Here is a 19486-nt window from a genome sequence, read left to right as displayed (position 1 = left end):
ACAGTCAGCCAGTGTGATATGGCTACATAGATCTGCCCAGCATCTAGTAGGACACAAAACATAATTGATGCGTTCCTTCCGTTTAAATGTGCTCAAAATGTCTTTTCTTGAATCACAAACCTAGAAACAAAAACAATTAAAAAGGTATTCTTTTTTTTTGTTTGTTTTCTTTTTAAAATCAGGTGAAGGCTAAACTCTTCATAGTTTTTAAAGAAATGAATACAGCTTATATACATGAACTCATAGGCTACTTAAAATACACCTTAATAAAGAATCTTCATTAATCTGATTTCTTGAAAGGACCGGTGACCATATCATACAACCAAAGTTAATACAATCATATTTTTTTTTTCACCCCCTCATTCTCTTCGCAGCGAGAAAAAGAAAAAAGGAGAAAGGAAAACCAACCCAGCCTGGAATAGCATGTGATATTCATTGCGACTAGTTTTCTGTGCACGTTTTGTGTTTCGAGTGTATGTGTGTGTGTGTGTGTGTGTGTGTGTGTGTGTGTGTGTGTGTGTGTGTGTGTAAGATAAGAGAGTAATTGCAACTTCTTGACGTTTTTCTTTTTGTTAATTAATGTCAGTATGTGATAAAACAACTGAAACATCTTCCTCTGTACTCTTGACGGGTATGAAAAGATTAAAACAGTGAAGGAATACAACAGTTTCTAATCTCAGAAAACTTGTCCTCTTTTTTTTTCCTTTTCTTTTTTTAAATCTTTTTCCCCCCAACCTGCCATTCTGTGCGTGGAAAAGTCAGTCGCAAATAGTTCCTTAACTTTTCTATATATATTTATATATCTTTTCTGTACGAAATCAGTTTGTTTTCTGCAGTTGGAAGAGAAGAAAAGACCCAGGAGTCTTTAAAGAGGAGCTGGGGAGTGTGGCTTTTTTTTTTCTTTGACGAGTCCCATGCTCGCGATTTCACCACAGAGTTCAACGATGAACGGGGGGAAAAAAAAGTGTCTGGTGTCCGTTAAGTCTCTTTATTGTCTGTCGTGTCCATTTTGTCTCCCTCTCTCTCTCTCTCTCTGTGGTCTCGCCGCGCCCCTCGCTCTCAGTGCCTGAACCAGGCCTTGCTCTCCCAACGTTCGCTGCACTAAAACTGGACTCCCCCCTCGACTGGACTCCCCCTCATTTCGGTTCCCGTCGGTCCTTCACGGGGGAAGAGAGGGGTGGAGCGTCGGAAGCTGGGGAACAGAGGAGGAGGAGGTTCATCAGCAGTGTTTTCGTTTTTTTTAGCGGTCTCTGGGAGGCCCTCCCCACCCTCCTGGCCCTCCACCTTCCCTCCACCGTCGGCACAGAGTGTCTCACAGTGATGGAGGGCAGAGTTGCGGGAGGGAGCGGGCGGGCGGGTGTCGTCGGAGGGGATGGGCGTCGGAGCGCGCCGATCTCCCGTGTTCAGTCAGGATCGAGTCCGTCCCCCCCTCCTGCCCACCTAAATCCCGCTACCTCCGAGCCTCAAAGGGAGAAATGCTTAGAGAGAGAGAGCGAGCCAGAGAGAGAGAAAGACGGGTATGAGAGGCGGGTTTTGCTACGGCGATTGTGTGGCGGGACTGCTTTGGGCGGAGCTGGGCGACAGGCTGGGGCTGCAGCTGCCCGGGGGGGCGCCGCTGGAGCGTGCGGCCGTCGCCCCGCTCTCCAGGCCCTCCGAGTTCTCCAGCATCTCCTGGATGAGAGGCGGCATCGAGCCGGGGATCTCCATCTTCAGGGTGATGACACGTTCAGCTCCTGTGTTGGACAGAGCAGAGAGGGGGAGATGAGGCACTGGAGTTGTCACGTCATATCAATTTTTGGAACTGAACATTAGGGCTGTCACGATTAAGACATTTTACGTGGCAATTAATTGTCACACAAATTAACGATTCAATTGTGTTTCTGCCGCTGAACACTGGAGCACATAAATACAAATTACATTTCTGTTTGGCTATGAAGTTGCACCGGGCTAATATGAAAATATGAAATATGCTAGGCGGCAAAACAGCTACCATGCATGAACACACGGTTTAAGATTCCAAAGCTGTGTCAATGTCTGACCTTTGGCGCTGATGCTTCTGAGATCGGTGATCTTCATCAGCATCTTGGGGAACATGTGCGGTTTATGGGGCCTCCTCTTCCTCACGTAGATTTTCAGGGCCTCCAAGAGGGGTTCCTGAAGAACGTCCACCTTCTCTGCCTGCTCCAAGTCCTGGCGATCTGTGAAACAGAGACACACACACACACACACACACGGTCAGGCCAGGACTTTCATCATTTTACAGGGTTCCCACGGTCATGAAATTCCTGGAAATATTTTGAAATTAGAAAAATATCTTTCCAGTACTGGAAAGGTTTTGGAATTTATCAAGGGTCCTAGAAGGTCCAGGAAAAAATAGCTATGCATTGTCTTTGGTTATTGATTTTGTTAATACCTCTGAAATGACAAATTAAACATGGGCCAAATTGTCAAATATTATTGGCAGAAATTGTGAAAATAGCCGATCTACATGCTCACAACGCCTCGCAACGCCAAGAACAGTGTTTATACAAAATTCCTCAACTCTTAGTGCTCGTCAGGGTGCCGGGTCTCCAGTTAAAACATGATTATTTCGGGGGTCACGGCCTGAAAAGGGTTGAGAACCACTGGCATACACTATCTGTCTTTGGGCATTGCGCATAGGAGTAAGCGACCTGTTATTGAGCTGAATTATTGTTATATAGTCCTGGAAATTGGGTTAAATATTCTGAAAAAGTTTTGGAAAGGTTTTGGAAATGAAATTAATTGGTAAAAATGTGTAGTAACCCTGAATACATTAATTCTGATCTATGCTCAGCCCTGCACCAATCAAAGATACTTAAAAATGGGGACTAAAAAAAAGACACTGGTGTCTACATGACAAGAAAGAGACACTGGTGTTTGCACGTTGGCAAGAAAGAGACAGAGGAGAAAGTGGTTCAGTCAGCTGGAGCATTAAGGCCACTATGGCCTCAGGGCATGCCATTTTTTTGGAGGGGCAGAAGGCCAAATTGAGGGGCAACGACAGCCATTGTCTTCATGGCCTCCCTGAAATTCCTGCCCTGCACATGGTACAAGGTTAATACTCACTGACCGCTCATGACCACATTTAGCCACTAGGTGGTGCTCAGTGATTACTTGTCTAAAGAAAGGAAAGCGACTGTGTGTTAGTAACAATGGATACAGGTCACTGTTTTCTTGTGACAAGTAGAGCATGACAAAGGACAGGAGAGACCTGTTTGAATAGGCTGTGAAATTGCGAGGGCTCAGATTGTAAATGAATAAATGTTTACCACCAAAGTCAATTAATATTTTAACCTATTTAACCTGCGTTGAGTTAAGTTCAGAGTTGCTGCCTCTCGCAGTGTGTAACATGTTGTTGGCTGACTAAGTCTCAATGCCTTTATTCAGGGGTCTTCAACAGGGGGTCCGGGACCCCTAGGGGGTCCTCAGAGTTACTACAGGGGGGTCCTCCAAATCTTTGTGTAATAGAAACTCCCCTTTTTTATATTAACCACTTGAACCCTATAGCGTCCATATTCTGATAACTTTAGCAAAAAAATAGCAGATCTACAAGCTCACAACGCCTCGCACTGCGAGGCGTTGTGAGCTTGTAGATCGGCTATTTTCGGCAAAGAGGTTTTGTGTAGAGGGGGAAAAGAGCAGACGAATTACAGAATGAAAGGTCAAGTTTATTAAGTATTGAAGGTTCAAATGGTTAAATATCTGGAAACACACATTGACATGAATCCAACATACACTGATGATTGTGCTGTCAAATGATGAAACTATATGGTATCTATGGGTTGTGGGAGGTTGTGCTGCTTCATCTCTCTCTCGACTAAGGGGTCCTTGGCCTGAAAACGTTGAAGACCCCTGCCTTAATTGTACATTTTCAAACCAGAAATACTCCTGCAGTACCTCCGCAAAGCAGACAGATGGCGCTGAGCAACCCCGTTTCTGCGTCGTCCATCTCTAGTGGAAGGAGCTGGTTGGCGAAGGCGAACACCAGGTCGGTGAGGGGGCCAAAGCCGGCGTTGTGCATCTGGGTTCGGTTTAGCGTCAGGCCATCCGAGAAGGTCATGGTGTCCTGCTCTGGCGTGTAGCGCGTACAGATCCTCAGAATCTAGGGGAAGAAAACGATTGTTTTAGCGCATTCACAGGCTCACACGAGGTTCGTGGACATTTGATTATTTCATGGTATTTCACTGCGTGTAGGATATTAGTCTGGACTCGCGGGCATAATTTTCATTTCATAAGGAGTGGGTTAAAAAATGGCTCTGGACACGATTGGTTAGACCAGACCAATGCTGGGCCCTGATTGGTTCCCCCTAATGTTGGGGGAGAGGAAATGGATTCACAATTGAGCGGGGCCAGACCCATATTCACCAAGGGCAAGTTTTTTTGCCCAGGCGGATTGGTCTGGTTCCAGGCTAATGCAATTCCCCACTCATTTCTTTTTTGGCATTCGTTTTGCCTTATTAGGTAGAGAGACAGGAAACCAAGGGCAGAGATAGGAGACATACGAGACAAGACGGGGGTTGGATTTGAACCCGGGTTCGCATAACCCGGTGCGCATAAGGAGCATATGGTCTGTGGTGCAGTGTTGATTTTGACAGCAAATTTTGATTTAGTTCTAGTCATAGTCTTTTCAATAAAGATCTATTTAGTTTTACATCTGAAATAGTAGACTAAATATCATATGATTTTAGTCGACTAAATCTACAGTTGATTTTGTCTACAAAAAATATATATTTTAGCGGGCCTTGTTGGCGTAGTAATGGCTGATCTTACGCTCGGTTGCATGCTGAAGATAGCGGATCTACAAGCTCACAACGTTTCAGAGCGCAACAACACTTGAGCGCACCCAAGCATAAAATGACCAGTCTTTTAGATCTACTGGATCTCTTCTCCAATAGTCCCCTCCCTAACATTTCAGTCTATTTTTTATTTGTTGCAGATTATAGTTAGTCTTAGTTTTAGTCTTCGTAGCTTAGTTTTTATTCAGTTTTTGTCGTTGAAAAGGGGTAGCTGGCAAACATTTTTCGTCATAGTTTTAGTCGAGGAACACTGAGGCCACCCCCCACAAACACACTTACAGTACTTCAAATGGAACATTATCTAACAAATCAAGCCTAACACTACGCCATAATTATCCTGTCAGCCACACTTAATTGTGTAACAACGTCGTTAAACCATAACAGTCCCCAATTACCATAAAGTACATATCTGTGTAAGTGTAAAGGTAAGTGACTGTCACTGGTATATGGCATTAGGGCTGTCACGATTATGACATTTTACATGACGATTAATTGTCACTCAAATAATTGCGATTAACGATTTAATTGTGTTTTTGCGTCGACAATTACATTTCTGTTTGGCTTGTAGGCTTTGAAGTTGCACATGGCAGATATGACACATAACCCAAATATACAAAGAAATGAAGGACATATTTGACAACTTTACACTTTAAAAAGAACATTGATAGTGATTGCGACGCATTGTGAGCTTGTAGATTGGCTATTTCCACTATTTTGTAAATGTTTGAACATATATGAACATTTTTCAACATTTTCCAACATGTAAACAATTATGATGATTCTCAAAAAATAATTGCGATTATGTCAAATAATTGCGATTATGTCAAATAATTGCGATTAGATGATTATGTAATAATTGTGACAACCCTATATGGCATTTCATCTTTGCGTCTTGTGGTGTCTTAAGTATGCATTCATTTTATCTCCGTTTTTTGTTTCCAAGTTCTGCCACAATTCCGCCATGTATGCACACAGCAAAGATTCCAATGTCTCCGTTCTCCGCCCTCACCAGGATGTCCAGACAGGCAGCTTTGAGCAGGGTGATCTGGTCAGCGATGGTGAGCGTGGTGAAACCGGGCAGCTGCTTGGCAAACTCCACCGTCTTGATGATGCACTTGGTGGAGAGCTCGCTGAACTTGTCCCACAGGTCCACGTCCAAGGACACGCGCCGCTCCGAGCTGTTACTCTGTGGTGGAGATGGAAGAGGGATATTTGATATTCTATTATACAACTTAAAAGGAGTAGTTCACCCCCAAAATGACGTTTTTACTATTGATTACTCACCCTATGGAGAGTTGAATTGAAGCAATAAGCCACAAGAGGCATGTGGTTACCTGGTATTTTATAACGGCTGAGAGGCGTGGTGAGACACGAGGCGAAGCCGAGTGTCTCCAACCCTCTCAGCCGTTATAAAATACTCTTGAAAGTCAGTAACTCTAACAGTATACATAAGGAACCAAATGGACCCTAACAGGTCCATTTGGTTCCATTTGTACACTGTCAGAGTTAAGTGGAGACCTTCAAATATAAAGGTTTGAGAAACACTGCCATAGGGAACAAAGCAGGTTCTTTGTGTCTCCATAGAGAACCACTGCTGGTCATCACATTATTGACTTAGGAATGCAACAAAAACAACACAATGTCCAAGAATTCCAGTCTCCATAATGTAATATTCATACACATCTCTCTCGCACGCGCACACGCGCACACACACACACACACACACACACACACACACACACACACACACACACACACACACACACACACACACACACACACACACACACACACACACACACACACACACACACACACACAGTGTGTCAGTTGCTGACCGTAGTGTATTTGCCCAGCTGGCAGAGCGAGGGGAAAGTCTCCTGATGTGCCTTGCGGACCCTGTCAATCATCTGCTCGGTCTCTGTGCTCAGCACGTAGCTCTCCGTGCACTCCTGCTTCTTCTCGTCCTTCTTCTTCTTGTTCCGGTCGTTCCTCACCGCTGAAGGGACGCAAAGCACAGAGACAAAGAGAGTCAGGGCACACGGCGGACATTTTGAGTTTTCTTTTCTTTAATGCAACGCAAATGGTTACGGTCCTTTGTTGTTTATACGGCGTTGATTTAAACTGCCGTGTCATGAGTACATACATAGAATGGAAAAAGCACACAGCGATAAAGCAACGCAATTGTTATCATCATTATTAATATATCATCACTGTCGGGCAGAAACCTCGTATCTCCAAGTTTCAAATTTGTATGTTTTTCGCAAAGTAAAGCCCTGCTTCATCATACAAGGCCATCGCACAAAAGTAGTGAAAACAGCAGATCTACAAGCAACGCAGTGCGAGGCGTTGTGTGCTTGTAGATCTGCTGTTTTCACTAGTTTAGTTCATTTTTAAAATGATAAATACAAAACGAATAAAAGCATCGACCTATATGAACGAGGCGTCAACAAAGTAATAATTAGACACGTTTCCAGATTGTTTACTTAGAAACCTTGGTTCAGGTCTGCCGGATAAGCTTTATATCACTGATGCACCTGCAATTGTGTCACTGTGTATTCCACCAACAACGTCTACTTAAATCAGGGGTCTTCAACAGGGGGTCCGGGACCCTAGGGGGTCCTCAGAGATACTACAGGGGGGCCGTCAAATCTTTGTGTGATAGGATCATGTTACAACGCCAAGCTTGTAGATCGGCTATTTTTGTCGAAGAAGAGCAGACCAAAGTATTTGACGGTGGTTAAATGTCTGAAAATACACATTACTCCAACATGATGACTGTGCTGTCAAACAAGTCTAAGCTGTCTAAGAAATCTATGAAAATATTTCTTCTGCAACACTGTTTTATACAATAAGTATTGGGGGTCCCTGCTTCATCTCTCTCTCAGCTAAGGGGTCCCTGGCCTGAAAACGTTGAAGACCCATGATTTAAATCAATAGTAAATTCTGATATAACAAAACCTAGTGTAAAATACACAGAAACCAGTCAGCCAACATGTTTTCTTTTGTCTAGCTCGCCAACTGTTTTCGTTCCCTTTACACACCACAACAAGGCGACACCGAGGCACAGTCGAGAGGCACAGCCCTGCCATAAAGCAAGACGCAATGTTGCAAACAGGAGAGGTAACACCATCGCGGCGGTATGATATATGAAGATGAAGAATAGAGAGAGAGAGAGAGAGAGAGGAGGAGTTGGTAGCACTGTAACCAGGGAGCAGTTAAAACACACACACACACACACACACACACACACACACACACACACACACACACACACACACACACACACGCATGCACGCACGCACGCGCACACAAACACACACACACACACACACACACACACAGCTCCCGGTGTCCAACACCAAAAGACAAACGGTGGGAGGGAGGTAATGGAGATGAGGGGGGCAGGGGCGTCACAAGGGGGGGGGGAGTGGGAGGTTACCCGGAACTAAATATTTTGAGATGGGGGGTCCGTGGCCAAATACATATCATTTTGGGGGTCCTTGACATGAAAACGTTTGAGCAACCACTGACAAAGAAACATAGGTTTTTTCAAAAAACCTGGGAAGGATTTGAAATATCCCAAAACTTGCACAGATTCTCGCGATTTTTCAAAAATAGCAGATCTACAAGCTCTCAGGTGCCGCGCTGCGACCTTGCATATCTGCTATTTTTCAATAGTTAAAGCACAAAATAATAATGCCTACCCAGTCTAAATGGGTTAAAAACCCCATTCCCCTATGAAGAACATTCATGGGGGGGGCCCCGCAGTGAATCCTTGTACCCAGGGCCCAGAATTTGGTGCGACACCCCTGGATGGAGGGGAGGGGAGAGGAGGGGCGCGGTGGGGTGGGGTGGGGTGGGGTTGAAATAACCCAAAGCGAGGGGTTGTCGTTTCTCCTCTGGGCCATCCGTCTGGGAGGGGTGAGCTCAATCCCAAATGACCAAAAAAAAAAAAAAAGAAAAAAAAAAACACACACTCTCTGCAGGGTGTTTAGCATTGGAATCCCATTACAGGATCTGTCCATCGCTCCACTCCCCCCCACTCCACCCCAATGCTCAACTCACACACCCTGGGGTATTAGGGCTCTGGCAGGGGTTGTGTGTGTGTGTGTGTGTGTGTGCGTGCGCTTGCTTACACGTGTGTTTGTGTGTGTGTGTGTGTGTGTGTGTGTGTGTGTGTGTGTGTGTGTGTGTGTGTGTGTGTGTGTGTGTGTGTGTGTGTGTGTGTGTGTGGATGCGTGCGCTTGCTTACACGTGTATGTACAGTATGTGTGTTTGTGTGTGTGTGTGTGTGTGTGTGGGTGCTGGGGGTTGCGGTGAGGAGGTGGCTAGGTGATAAATAGTAGCGCCGGATGGAGCTATCCATAAGGCTGACAAATTGCCACAGCTTTCATTAGGGGTCCCGGCTAATCTAATAACATAATATGACAAATATCCTGCCGCTAATGGTTTTAAAAGAGCTTGGGCTGCCTGAGCTCCCACTCTTGGAAACAGACCCTCCAGGTTTCTCTTCTTCCTGCCTTTTTCCCCCTACCTCTCTCGCTCCTTCTCTCTCTCTCTCTCTCTCTCTCTCTCTCTCTCTCTCTCTCTCTCTCTCTCTCTGACACACAGGTTTTCGCGCGGGGGGGGGAGGGGGGCGAGAGCCGCCAGAGGGTGGCACGGGGGGCCAATTGCAAAGGAGAGGAAAATGAAAAATGGATAAGCTAAGATGATTGCGCCGTTTTAACCACTTTCAAGCTGGTGTTCCTATTTTGGGGCATGTGATTATTGTGTGGGAAATTAGCAGATGGACCAGCTCGCATGGGATGTGTTGTGAGCTTGTAGATCGGATATTTTTCTTGGTTTTGTTTTTTGCCATTTCGCAGTGGGGGGCTGCAGACAGAGGCACTTGGCATGGAAGCGTTTGGGAGTGCCTGCTCTAACACAGGCCGCAACCCCCAAAATAATCATATTTTATTTTGTATACTATATGAAAATAGCTGATCTACATGCTTACAAGTTGTGAGCATGTAGATCGGCTATTTTCACAATTTCTGCCTCTAATATTTTGACAATTTGGCCAATGTTTAATTTGTCATTTTAGAGGCATTAAAAAGTCCTTAAATTGTCACTTTAGAAATGGGCATATACCTCTATATACACTTAAACTTTATGTTGGTTTGTTTACTGTTGAGTGAGAAAACAGTGTTGCACATTAAGCTAATCATCTGGGGACCCCTCAAAATAATTTGGGGACCCCCCACAGGTTGAGAACCACTACTCTAACATATTATGCCGCATCCTTTTCTCTCTGTTGGTCTCAAGCACATCATCTTTTTCTCTCTCCTTCCTTGCCTCCTGCTCTTTTTTCCCCCATGCACCCTCTTTCCGCAACACATCCCCTTCGTGATCATCTCTCGATCTCCGCTCGCCTCCATATCAATCTCTCGCCATCTACACCCAGACCCTGCTCTCTATCTCTCTCGCCCAACTTTGCCGCTGGGCAGGGCGCCCAGCACTTATCACTTAGCCACTGACCTCAGATAAGATTTCCCCTGCCTTCTTGGTTCTAACCTCAGCCATTAGAGGACAGGGTGGGGGGGGATCAGCGTCTGTGACAAGTGTGGGATGATCCACTCAGGGGCTGCGTGTCATTCATCAGCCCGCAGACAGGGCCTCCCCGGCTGAAGAGTGGGGGTGGTGTAGAGGTCTGATACCACACTATGCTACTGCCCAGCATCACAGACAAGAGGGGAGCCTTAGTGGTGGTGTCAAAAAAAGAATCGATTCAGCAATGGATTGCATCGAATTAAAATTCAATTCAATTCAATGTATATCGGACCGGTTACCCATATGAGAACCCTGGTACCCATATATGGAGATCCATTACCTTATAGCCCAAACATGCTTACTCAGTTATTCATTATGTGAAAGTCCTATGACGTCAATGATATCTGACATCATACCCTTTTATGCCCATACATGGAGATCCCTGTCTGTAGAACCAGCCACACAGATATGGGCTGTCTAGCAAAGCCCTGCTTCTTCATACAAGGCCGTCGCACAAAAGTAGTGAAAACAGCAGATCTAAAAGCACAAAACGCCTCGCGGTGCGAGGCATTGTGTGCTTGTAGATCGACTGTTTTCACTAGTTTAGTTCATTTTAAAAATGATATATAAAACCAACGGTTTTGGACATACAAGGTTTCCACCCGACAACGACGATATAATAATTGTGACCGTCAGGGAGCAGTTTACTATGAAAACCTCCACCGGCCGTCCGTCCGTCCGTCCGTCCGTCCGTCCGTCCGTCCGTCCGTCACACGTCACACGTGACCATCAACAAACGTCACACCTTTGTTGATGTTTAAATCGAAGAGTCTTGGTCAAATACTTCTGTTGGTTTCTGCACTGATCATTTATACAATTCAGCTGTGTTTGCTCGTGTCATCATGATGAGGTCATAAATCAGCCATGCCCAAATATAGATTTTACGGGTTTACATGCTTACTCAGTTATTCGTTATGTGAAAGTCCTATGACGTCTATGATATCTGACATCATCATACATACATTCCCTTTTATGCCCATAAATGGAGATCCCCTCTGTAGAACCAGCCACTGACATCACTGTAATGTCAGGGGAACCAAATCCCTTTTATGCCCATATATGGAGATCCCTGTGATGCCAGGGGAACAAATCCCTTTTATGCCCATATATGGAGATATGGAGATCCCCGTGTTGCCAGGGTAACCAAATCCATTTTATGCCCATATATGGAGATCCCTGTGATGCCAGGGGAACCAAATCCCTTTTACGCCCATATATGGAGATCCCTTATGTCATCAATATTAAGCCCATATCTGTGAATATCTTTGGGTACCAGATGTCTCCATATATGGTTAAATGGTCCGATATACATCACTGGCCAGAAGACCAAGAAATGGTGCAACCTCGCCCTTTGCTTTTCTCCCTTAGGCATCTTACTGGTAGGTAGTTTAATGAGGAATGCAGTATGGTGGTAGGTAGGTAGTTATGGCCTTTGATGTAAGATTTTCACTTTCTAGGATAACTATATTTGCTATTCCCAGATGATGCCCTTTTAGGGTACCCCTCATGCCCATATATGGAGATCCCCAGGCTTTACTAATTAACATAAGTTTTATGCCCATATATGGAGATCATTGTCCCAATGTCATCAGATATATGGGCATAAATGGACACAGGCAAACTAGATGGGCTGTATGGATATCCAGATGTGTGATGTAAGTGTTTTATTCCAAATGTGGCACCCCACAGACATATTTCCAGAAACAAAATCCCTTTCATGCCCATATATGGAGATTTCTGATGTCATCAATCCCAGGCCCTGTAAAAAACATGGTTGCTATGGTAAACAGTTGGTTGCTAGGGTAAGAAAACATGGTTGCTATGGTAAACAATTGGTTGCTAGGGTAAACAGTTGGTTGCTAGGGTAAAAAAAACATGGTTGCTGTGGTAAAAAGTTGGTTGCTAGGGTAAACAGTTGGTTGCTAAGGTAAAAAACATGGTTGCTATGGTAAACAGTTGGTTAGTAGGGTAAACCTTCAATGATTTTGACATCTTGTTACTAATCTGTCGGTAGATAATGCCGGTCTTATATAAGGGTCATTTGTGTACGGTGTGATGTCATACTGATGTCAGCAGTGTGACAGGAGATAAGCGACCAACGGTCGCTTATCTCCCGATTAGGGAGTCTTACTGGTAATATAGAGGGTATGCGCGTGACATCACCGTACCCGGAAGTTACGTGGGAACGTCAGTTGGAGTCTTGAGGAGTAAGGAGGAGCGCTTCCAAACTCCAATGCTTCATGCTGCTTTGTGTTTTGCCACTCAGGCTGTCAATGGAGCTGATCCTGAGTGGCATATGATGCATACCCTCTATAATTCTAAATAAAATATGTTGTTCAGTATATCTGACTGCTTGTATTGATGAAAGATTTGCCATGTTGTGCGCTAATAGAAAAGTGTGATGCATCGCAGTGCGTCGTAGAATCGAATCGAATCGTTACCTGGTGAATCGCAATCGAACTGAATCGTGAGGGAAGTGCCAATGCACAACACCTCTAAAGCAGGGTCTTCAACAGGGGGTCCGGGACCCCTAGGGGGTCCTCAGAGTTACTACAGGTGGTCCTCCCAAATCTTTGTGTGATAGAAACTTTTTTCTCCTTTCTTATATTAACCACTTGTACCTTAGCGTCTATATTTGGGGAACTTTAGCCAAAAATAGCAGATCTACAAGCTTGTAAATCGGCTATTTTTGGCAAAGAGCTTTGGGGTAGAGGGGGAAAAGAGTATAGGTACAGAGTGAAAGGTCAAAATGTTTCAAGTATTGACGGTTCAACTCGTTAAATATCTGAAAACACAAATTGACGTGATTCCAAAATACACTGAGGATTGTGCTGTCAAAAGATGAAACTATATGGAATCTATGATAAGGTTGTGGGGGTCCCTGCTTCATCTCTCTCTCAGCTAAGGGGCCCTTGGCCTGAAAACGTTGAAGACCCCTGGTCTAAAGCCTTAGCGGCAGATATGAGCTGATTATGCATTATGTGCCCTGGGATATAGTCACTAAAATAGACGTCACTGACAATCGCGCTTTTGACACACAAACACACACACACGCGAGGTGAAGCCAGGTGCAGTCTTAAGTGATGAGCGTACCCCCCCCCCCCCCCCCCCCAACCACCCCTCAACCATTTTGGTCCTCTCATCCTGGGTGAGGGTGGGGGCCAAGGCTGGGTGGGCAGCGCCGGAGATGTCCAATTAATTCCCAAATAAAAACTGGGGCATCCTTAGCGCCCAGCCATTCCCCGCGCTGACAAATTGGCAGCACAATCATAAGCCGCACAACACAATTTAATGAAGTCATTAAAGAACTATTAGGGACGACTGGCGATCAGTCATGGCAAATTGCCACATGCAATAACTCGAGGGGGGGAAAAGAAAACTGGCGGGGGAGTGCAGATGAAAGAAATACCGCCCTGCTTTTTTTATTGTCTTAGATAGTGTGTGTGCGTGCGCGTGGCTGTTTTTGCTGTGTACTTGCTAGCACCGAGCATTGTGTCTTTTTTTTCCGAATAAATGACGTGAATACAAATCCTAAACTGGGGAGAGGGGGGAGAAACGGGTTGTTCCCCGAAATTGTGCACGGATCCGTTGTTGCGTTCATCACCACAAATATGATTTACAGCCCGGGCTCACGTGCAACACAGGCAAGAATACTACGCCAGCAGGCACCGCCATCACTCCATCATTTGTTCTCATAGTGGGTTTCGTAATAGCGCGTACGTGCGCCCGTGTGCACTGCGACACACACACCCCGTTAACCCGTTTAGGCCTGGGATTATTGAACGCTTTAACTATTGAAAAATAGCAGATATACAAGCTCACAGCGCGGCACCGAGTGCCGCGCTGCGAGCTTGTAGATCTGCTATTTTTTGGGAAAAAGTCGTGAAAATGTGCGAAAATCTTTGAATATATGTATTTTCAAAGCGAACGTTTGTAACTCAAATTTTGCTTCTTGGGGGTCCCTGGAACTAGATATTTTGAGATGGGGGTCCATGGCCAAATACATATCATTTTGGGGGTCCTACACATGAAAAGGTTTGAGAACCACTGACATAGTAGTCTCTCAAGAACCGACTAGCTGAGCTCCATTTAAGTGAAAAGGACCTTTTCTTTGACGATGGCTAGCCAGATTGCTGACATAGAAACATAGGTTTTTTTTCAAAAAATCTTAGAAGGATTCAAAAGACACTTATAGAATCGGGTCAAAATTCCAATTTTCACCATTTTTCAAAAATAGCAGATCTACAAGCTCGCAGCGCGGCACTCGGTGCCGCGCTGTGAGCTTGTATATCTGCTATTTTTCAATAGCTAAAGCATAAAATAATGATACACAACACTGCGTACCCGTTCTGAAAGGCTTAATATATGATTCCTTTCCCTCCGTTGTTTGCTACCTGTGTGTATTTGTGTGCATGACTGTACGTGACTGTGCGTGCCTGTGTGTGTGTGTGTGCGTGCGTGCGTGCGTGCGTGTATGCGTGTGTGTGTGCAAGACAGAGCGAGGGGGGGCAGACGGGGATAATTCGAGGGAGGAAAATTAAAGTGGTGGCAGCTCGTCCATCACACAGATTAAATTCAATGGAAAGATAAAAATGTCAATGTTCCCCCTGCCGCCGCCGCCGCGCACACGCCTAGCACTGCCGCGTCGCCCCGACAGTGATGAAACTTTCTCTCCCTCTCACTGTCCTCCAGCCCCCCTCTCTCTTTCCCTCTCTCTCTCTCTATCCCCTTCTTCACTCTGTCATTTTCCATCTCTATGCTCTCAAGCGTAATCCCCCCCAACCCCCCGCCCGTCCTCTCCATCTATTCTTTCTTTCCTGTCTTCCGACTCGAAAAGATTCTGTTTCCGTGTGTTCCTTTACTGGCACTTTTATTCTGCTAACAGCCCAAAACGATCCATCCTACGAGGGGTGTTTAGCGAAGAGGTGTGTGTGTGCTACACATACAGTAGTCTAGCTCAGGGGTCTTCAACGTTTTCAGGCCAAGGAAGGACCCCTTAGTTGAGAGAGAGATGAAGCAGGGACCCCCACAACCGGTTCATAGATTTATCATTTGACAGGACAGTCAATCATCAGTGTATTTTGGATTCATGTCAATTTGCGTTTTCAGATATTTGACCACTTGGCCGTCATTACCTAATACACTTGATCTTTTTTTTTTTTTTTTGCTTTAATGTTTTTTATCCCACGTTTTTTGCAACCCATTTTTCTCACCCGGTGACTACCTAACCTGTAGTCCTGGTTTCCGCTCTCCCCCTGCCACGCCAGGGGACATTGGGGAGCACCCGGCTGGCTAGGGGGAGGTAGTATAGTAACCAGGACTACTGCATGTTTTTGTGTGAGGGCCTATGCCCAAGGAGACACGGGGAGAACATGCAAACTCACCACAGAGAGGCCCCATCGCCAACCCCACCTAGGGTGTGGGTGCTGATGACGCGGGTGGAAGAACACGCCCCCCAGCGCCCACAGCTTCCCTCGGCGAGAATCGAACCCAGGACCTTCTAACTGTGAGGTGAAGTGCTAACCACTGCACCACCGTGCCCCTTACACTTGATCTTTTACTCTGTACTTTGTCTGCTCTTTTTCCCCTCTACACCAAACCTCTTTGCCGAAAATAGCTGATCTACAAGTTCACAACGCCTCGCAGTGCGAGGCGTTGTGAGCTTGTAGATCTGCTATTTCTGGCTACAGTTCTCAGAATATGGACGCTAGGGTTCAAGTTGTTAATATAAAATGGATTAGAAGATTTGGAGGACCCCCTGTAGTAACTCTGAGGATCCGATAGGGGTCCCGGACCCCCTGTTGGGGGCTTTGAAAAGGATCATTCAGTGCGAGAGCCTAAGGGGTGGAGAGGCTCGACTGGTGGACTTGGCTATTTCTTCCCGGTCTCCCAAGGTGCACCTCTGCATGCGTGCAATTCCGTACACCCCGTATACACAATTGTTCAGCTGAAATCCCCGACCACCACCTCTCCCGCTCAGGACAATCTGATACACAAAAGACACATCGACATTTGGAAACCAGTGGGAACATAAGCTGGGTTTTAACATAACAGTAAAGCATGGGTCTTCAACAGGGGGTCCGGGACCCCCGGGGGGTACTCAGAGTTACTACAGGGGGGGCCGCCAAATCTTTGTGTGATAGAATCTTTTTTTCTCCTTTTCTATATTAACCAGGTGAACCCTATTCTGAGAACTTTAGCCAAAAATAGCAGATCTTCAAGCTCACAACGCCTCGTGCTGCAAGGCATTGTGAGCTTGTAGATCGGCTATTTTTGGCAAAGAGGTTTCGTGTAGAGGGGAAGAAGAGCGGACTAAGTACAGAGTGAAAAGTCAAATATTGACGGTTCAAGTAGTTAAATATCTGAAAACACAAATTGACATGAACCCAAAATACAATGACGATTGCGCTGTCAAACGATGAAACTATATGGTATCTATGGGTTGTGGGGGTCCCTCCTTCATCTCTCTCTCTCGACTAAGGGGCCCTTGGCCTGAAATCATTGAAGACCCCTACAGTAAAGCATTTGAAACAACGGCCATGGCTTTGCAGTGTACCCGCAAACCTAGCGAAAAGATAAAACCGAGCTACAAGTGCAAAGTACAAATGTGCATCAATTAGCCAGCATGTCCCTATCAGTTACAACATGTTTCAAATTATAGCTATCTCCTCCTATCTCCTCCAGATCAGATAAGCAGGTCGGTGGGTAGTACTGGCGGCATGTTATCCGCTTACATGAGACATGAGCCTCGGTCTTGTCTCATCATCGTCAGGCTGATGGTAAAACTGGCACAGCGCTCGCAGGCTTTCCACTGGTAGCCCCTCACTTTACCCCCACCCCCTCCACTGACACCGTCTTGGTTGGCAGTGCCACCTGGCACCAGGCCTGGCACCGTTGTTGTGGGCAGACGCAAGGTCACCCGGACGTTCCCCCAGGCCTAGCGGGGCCTGGGGAAACCCTGCCTGCCTTCTGTGTGTGTGTGTGTGTGTGTGTGTGTGTGTGTGTGTGTGTGTGTGTGTGTGCGCGCGTGTGAGTGTTTAACATAACTGTCTGAGAATGCATTTCTGTTTTAGGAGCATATCGTCTCTGTCGGGTGGAAACCTTGCATGTCCAAAACCGTTCGTTTTGCATTTATCATTTTAAAAACGATTTAAACTAGTGAAAACAGCCGATCTACAAGCACACAGGCCGCGAGGCGTTGTGTGCTTGTAGATCTGCTGTTTTCACTACTTTTGTGCGACCGCCTTGTATGATGAAGCAGGGCTGTGCAAATTTGAAACTTGGAGATACAAGGTTTCCGCTCGACAACGACGATATACTTATTTGTGTACGGTATGTGCATGCACCTTTGTCTTTTTATGCATACGTGCATGCACATTGGCCCCTGTGCGTGTGTGTGTGTGTGTGTGTGTGTGTGTGTGTGTGTGTGTGTGTGTGTGTGTTTAACATAACTGTCTGAGAATGCATTCCTGTTTTAGGAGCATATCGTCTCTGTCGGGCGGAAACCCTGTATGTCCAAAACCGTTCGTTTTGCATTTATCATTTTAAAAAACGATTTAAACTAGTGAAAACAGCCGATCTACAAACACACAACGCCTCGCGCCAGCGAGGCGTTGTGTGCTTGTAGATCTGCTGTTTTCACTACTTTTGTGCGACCGCCTTGTGACGAAGCAGGGCTGTACAAATCTGAAACTTGGAGATACAAGGTTTCCGCTCGACAACGACGATATACTTATTTGTGTACGGTATGTGTGCATGCACCTTTGTCTTTATGCATACGTGCATGCACATTGGCCCCCTGTGCGTGTGTGTGTGTGTGTGTGTGTGTGTGTGTGTGTGTGTGTGTGTGTGTGTGTGTGTGTGTGTGTGTGTGTGTGTGTGTGTGTGTGTGTGTGTGACTCCCTGCTGTACCCAGATGGCCAGCCTCTCCTTCCCCACCCGCTGTGACTCGTCTCACAGGCCAAAGTCAGTGTGTAGGACACAAGACGACTCGGGGCTACCAATCTGCACTCTCTCCACACACACCGCACGCCATGGGAACACGCGACCGCCGAGAACGCGCGCGGAGAATGGCAACGCATATCGTCACTGTCGGGGCAGAAGCCTTCGTATCTCCAAGTTTCAAATTTGTGCGTTTTTTCGCAAAGTAAAAGCCCTGCTTCTCCATACAAGGCCGTCGGACAAAAGTGGTGAAAACAGCAGATCTACAAGCACACAACGCCTCGCGGGCACGAGGCGGTGTGTGCTTGTAGATCGGCTGTTTTCACTAGTTTAGTTCATTTTTTAAATGATAAATACAAAACAAACTGTTTTGGATATACAAGGTTTCCACCCGACAACGACGATATACTGGTGTCGATAAGTGCGGATCTGACCCGGGGTGAACTCCCCTTCCCTGAAACTTGAATCCAACTAGGTCAAACTACGGTAACTCTGCCTTATGCTCACACAGCACAGCACACTGGAATTCACCGTGGCGGGCGCAGTGCTGCCCCACGGCCACTAGATGGCCCTCCCGCACCAGCCTACTCCCCCTGGCAAGAAAGAGGGCTACAGCTTGCATGGTGGTGGTGGTGTGTTTAAGAGAACCCTTGGCTGCTGTGATCCTTCTAACCATGATTAATGGCCCCATTCAGAGCTAAGGAGCTCAGAGGATAACTTCCTTTACCGTGGGCCACAGCCTGGAGGCGCGGGGAGCTCTCCCCCGCGCTCACCGCGCCGTAAAGACCGCCGTACGGGATGACAGGGGACAGAAAAAGGACAAGAGGAGGGACGTCGAGGGGATTGTTCCATGTAAAATTAACACCTCGCTCGTTTAGCGCGACGGGGCAGACAACACGACCGCCGTACACGCACTGGTGGGCACGCGTGTGTCTGACAAGAGGGGGACACGCGTATAGGGAGGAGATGGGCGCAGTGCACACACGGGCTTCTCTGTGCGCGTGCGCGGAAAAGCGCGTTTGAACGCCGCCGCTAAACGGTGACGCTATCGCACGTTCCTGCGTGAGATGCGCCGTGAGCCGAGCGCGCGCGCGTTATCGCCATGATGTGATCGCGCCGAGACTGCGGTTCTGCCA

The 19486-nt window shown here is 46.4% G+C and overlaps 1 protein-coding gene across 1 annotated transcript in view; it reads right to left on the bottom strand.

Moving 5' to 3' along the window:
- Positions 1 to 227: 227 nt before the first annotated feature.
- raraa (retinoic acid receptor, alpha a) overlaps positions 228 to 19486 on the bottom strand; it is a 90272-nt gene continuing 71013 nt past the window's right edge. The window contains exons 4-8 of the mRNA XM_080747823.1: positions 6656 to 6816; positions 5827 to 6003; positions 3919 to 4123; positions 2040 to 2198; positions 228 to 1733 (exon numbers count right to left, since the gene is read on the bottom strand). Coding sequence (XP_080603949.1) covers positions 1537 to 1733; positions 2040 to 2198; positions 3919 to 4123; positions 5827 to 6003; positions 6656 to 6816 — 899 coding nt within the window. The 3' untranslated portion in view covers positions 228 to 1536. The remainder of the gene's footprint in view (positions 1734 to 2039; positions 2199 to 3918; positions 4124 to 5826; positions 6004 to 6655; positions 6817 to 19486) is intronic.

Source organism: Nannobrachium achirus (assembly GCF_963921795.1).
Source record: "Nannobrachium achirus genome assembly, chromosome: 18".
NCBI classification, from domain to species: domain Eukaryota; kingdom Metazoa; phylum Chordata; class Actinopteri; order Myctophiformes; family Myctophidae; genus Nannobrachium; species Nannobrachium achirus.
Note: the sequence above shows the minus strand (reverse complement) of the source record. Positions and strands in the feature narration are given on the sequence as shown.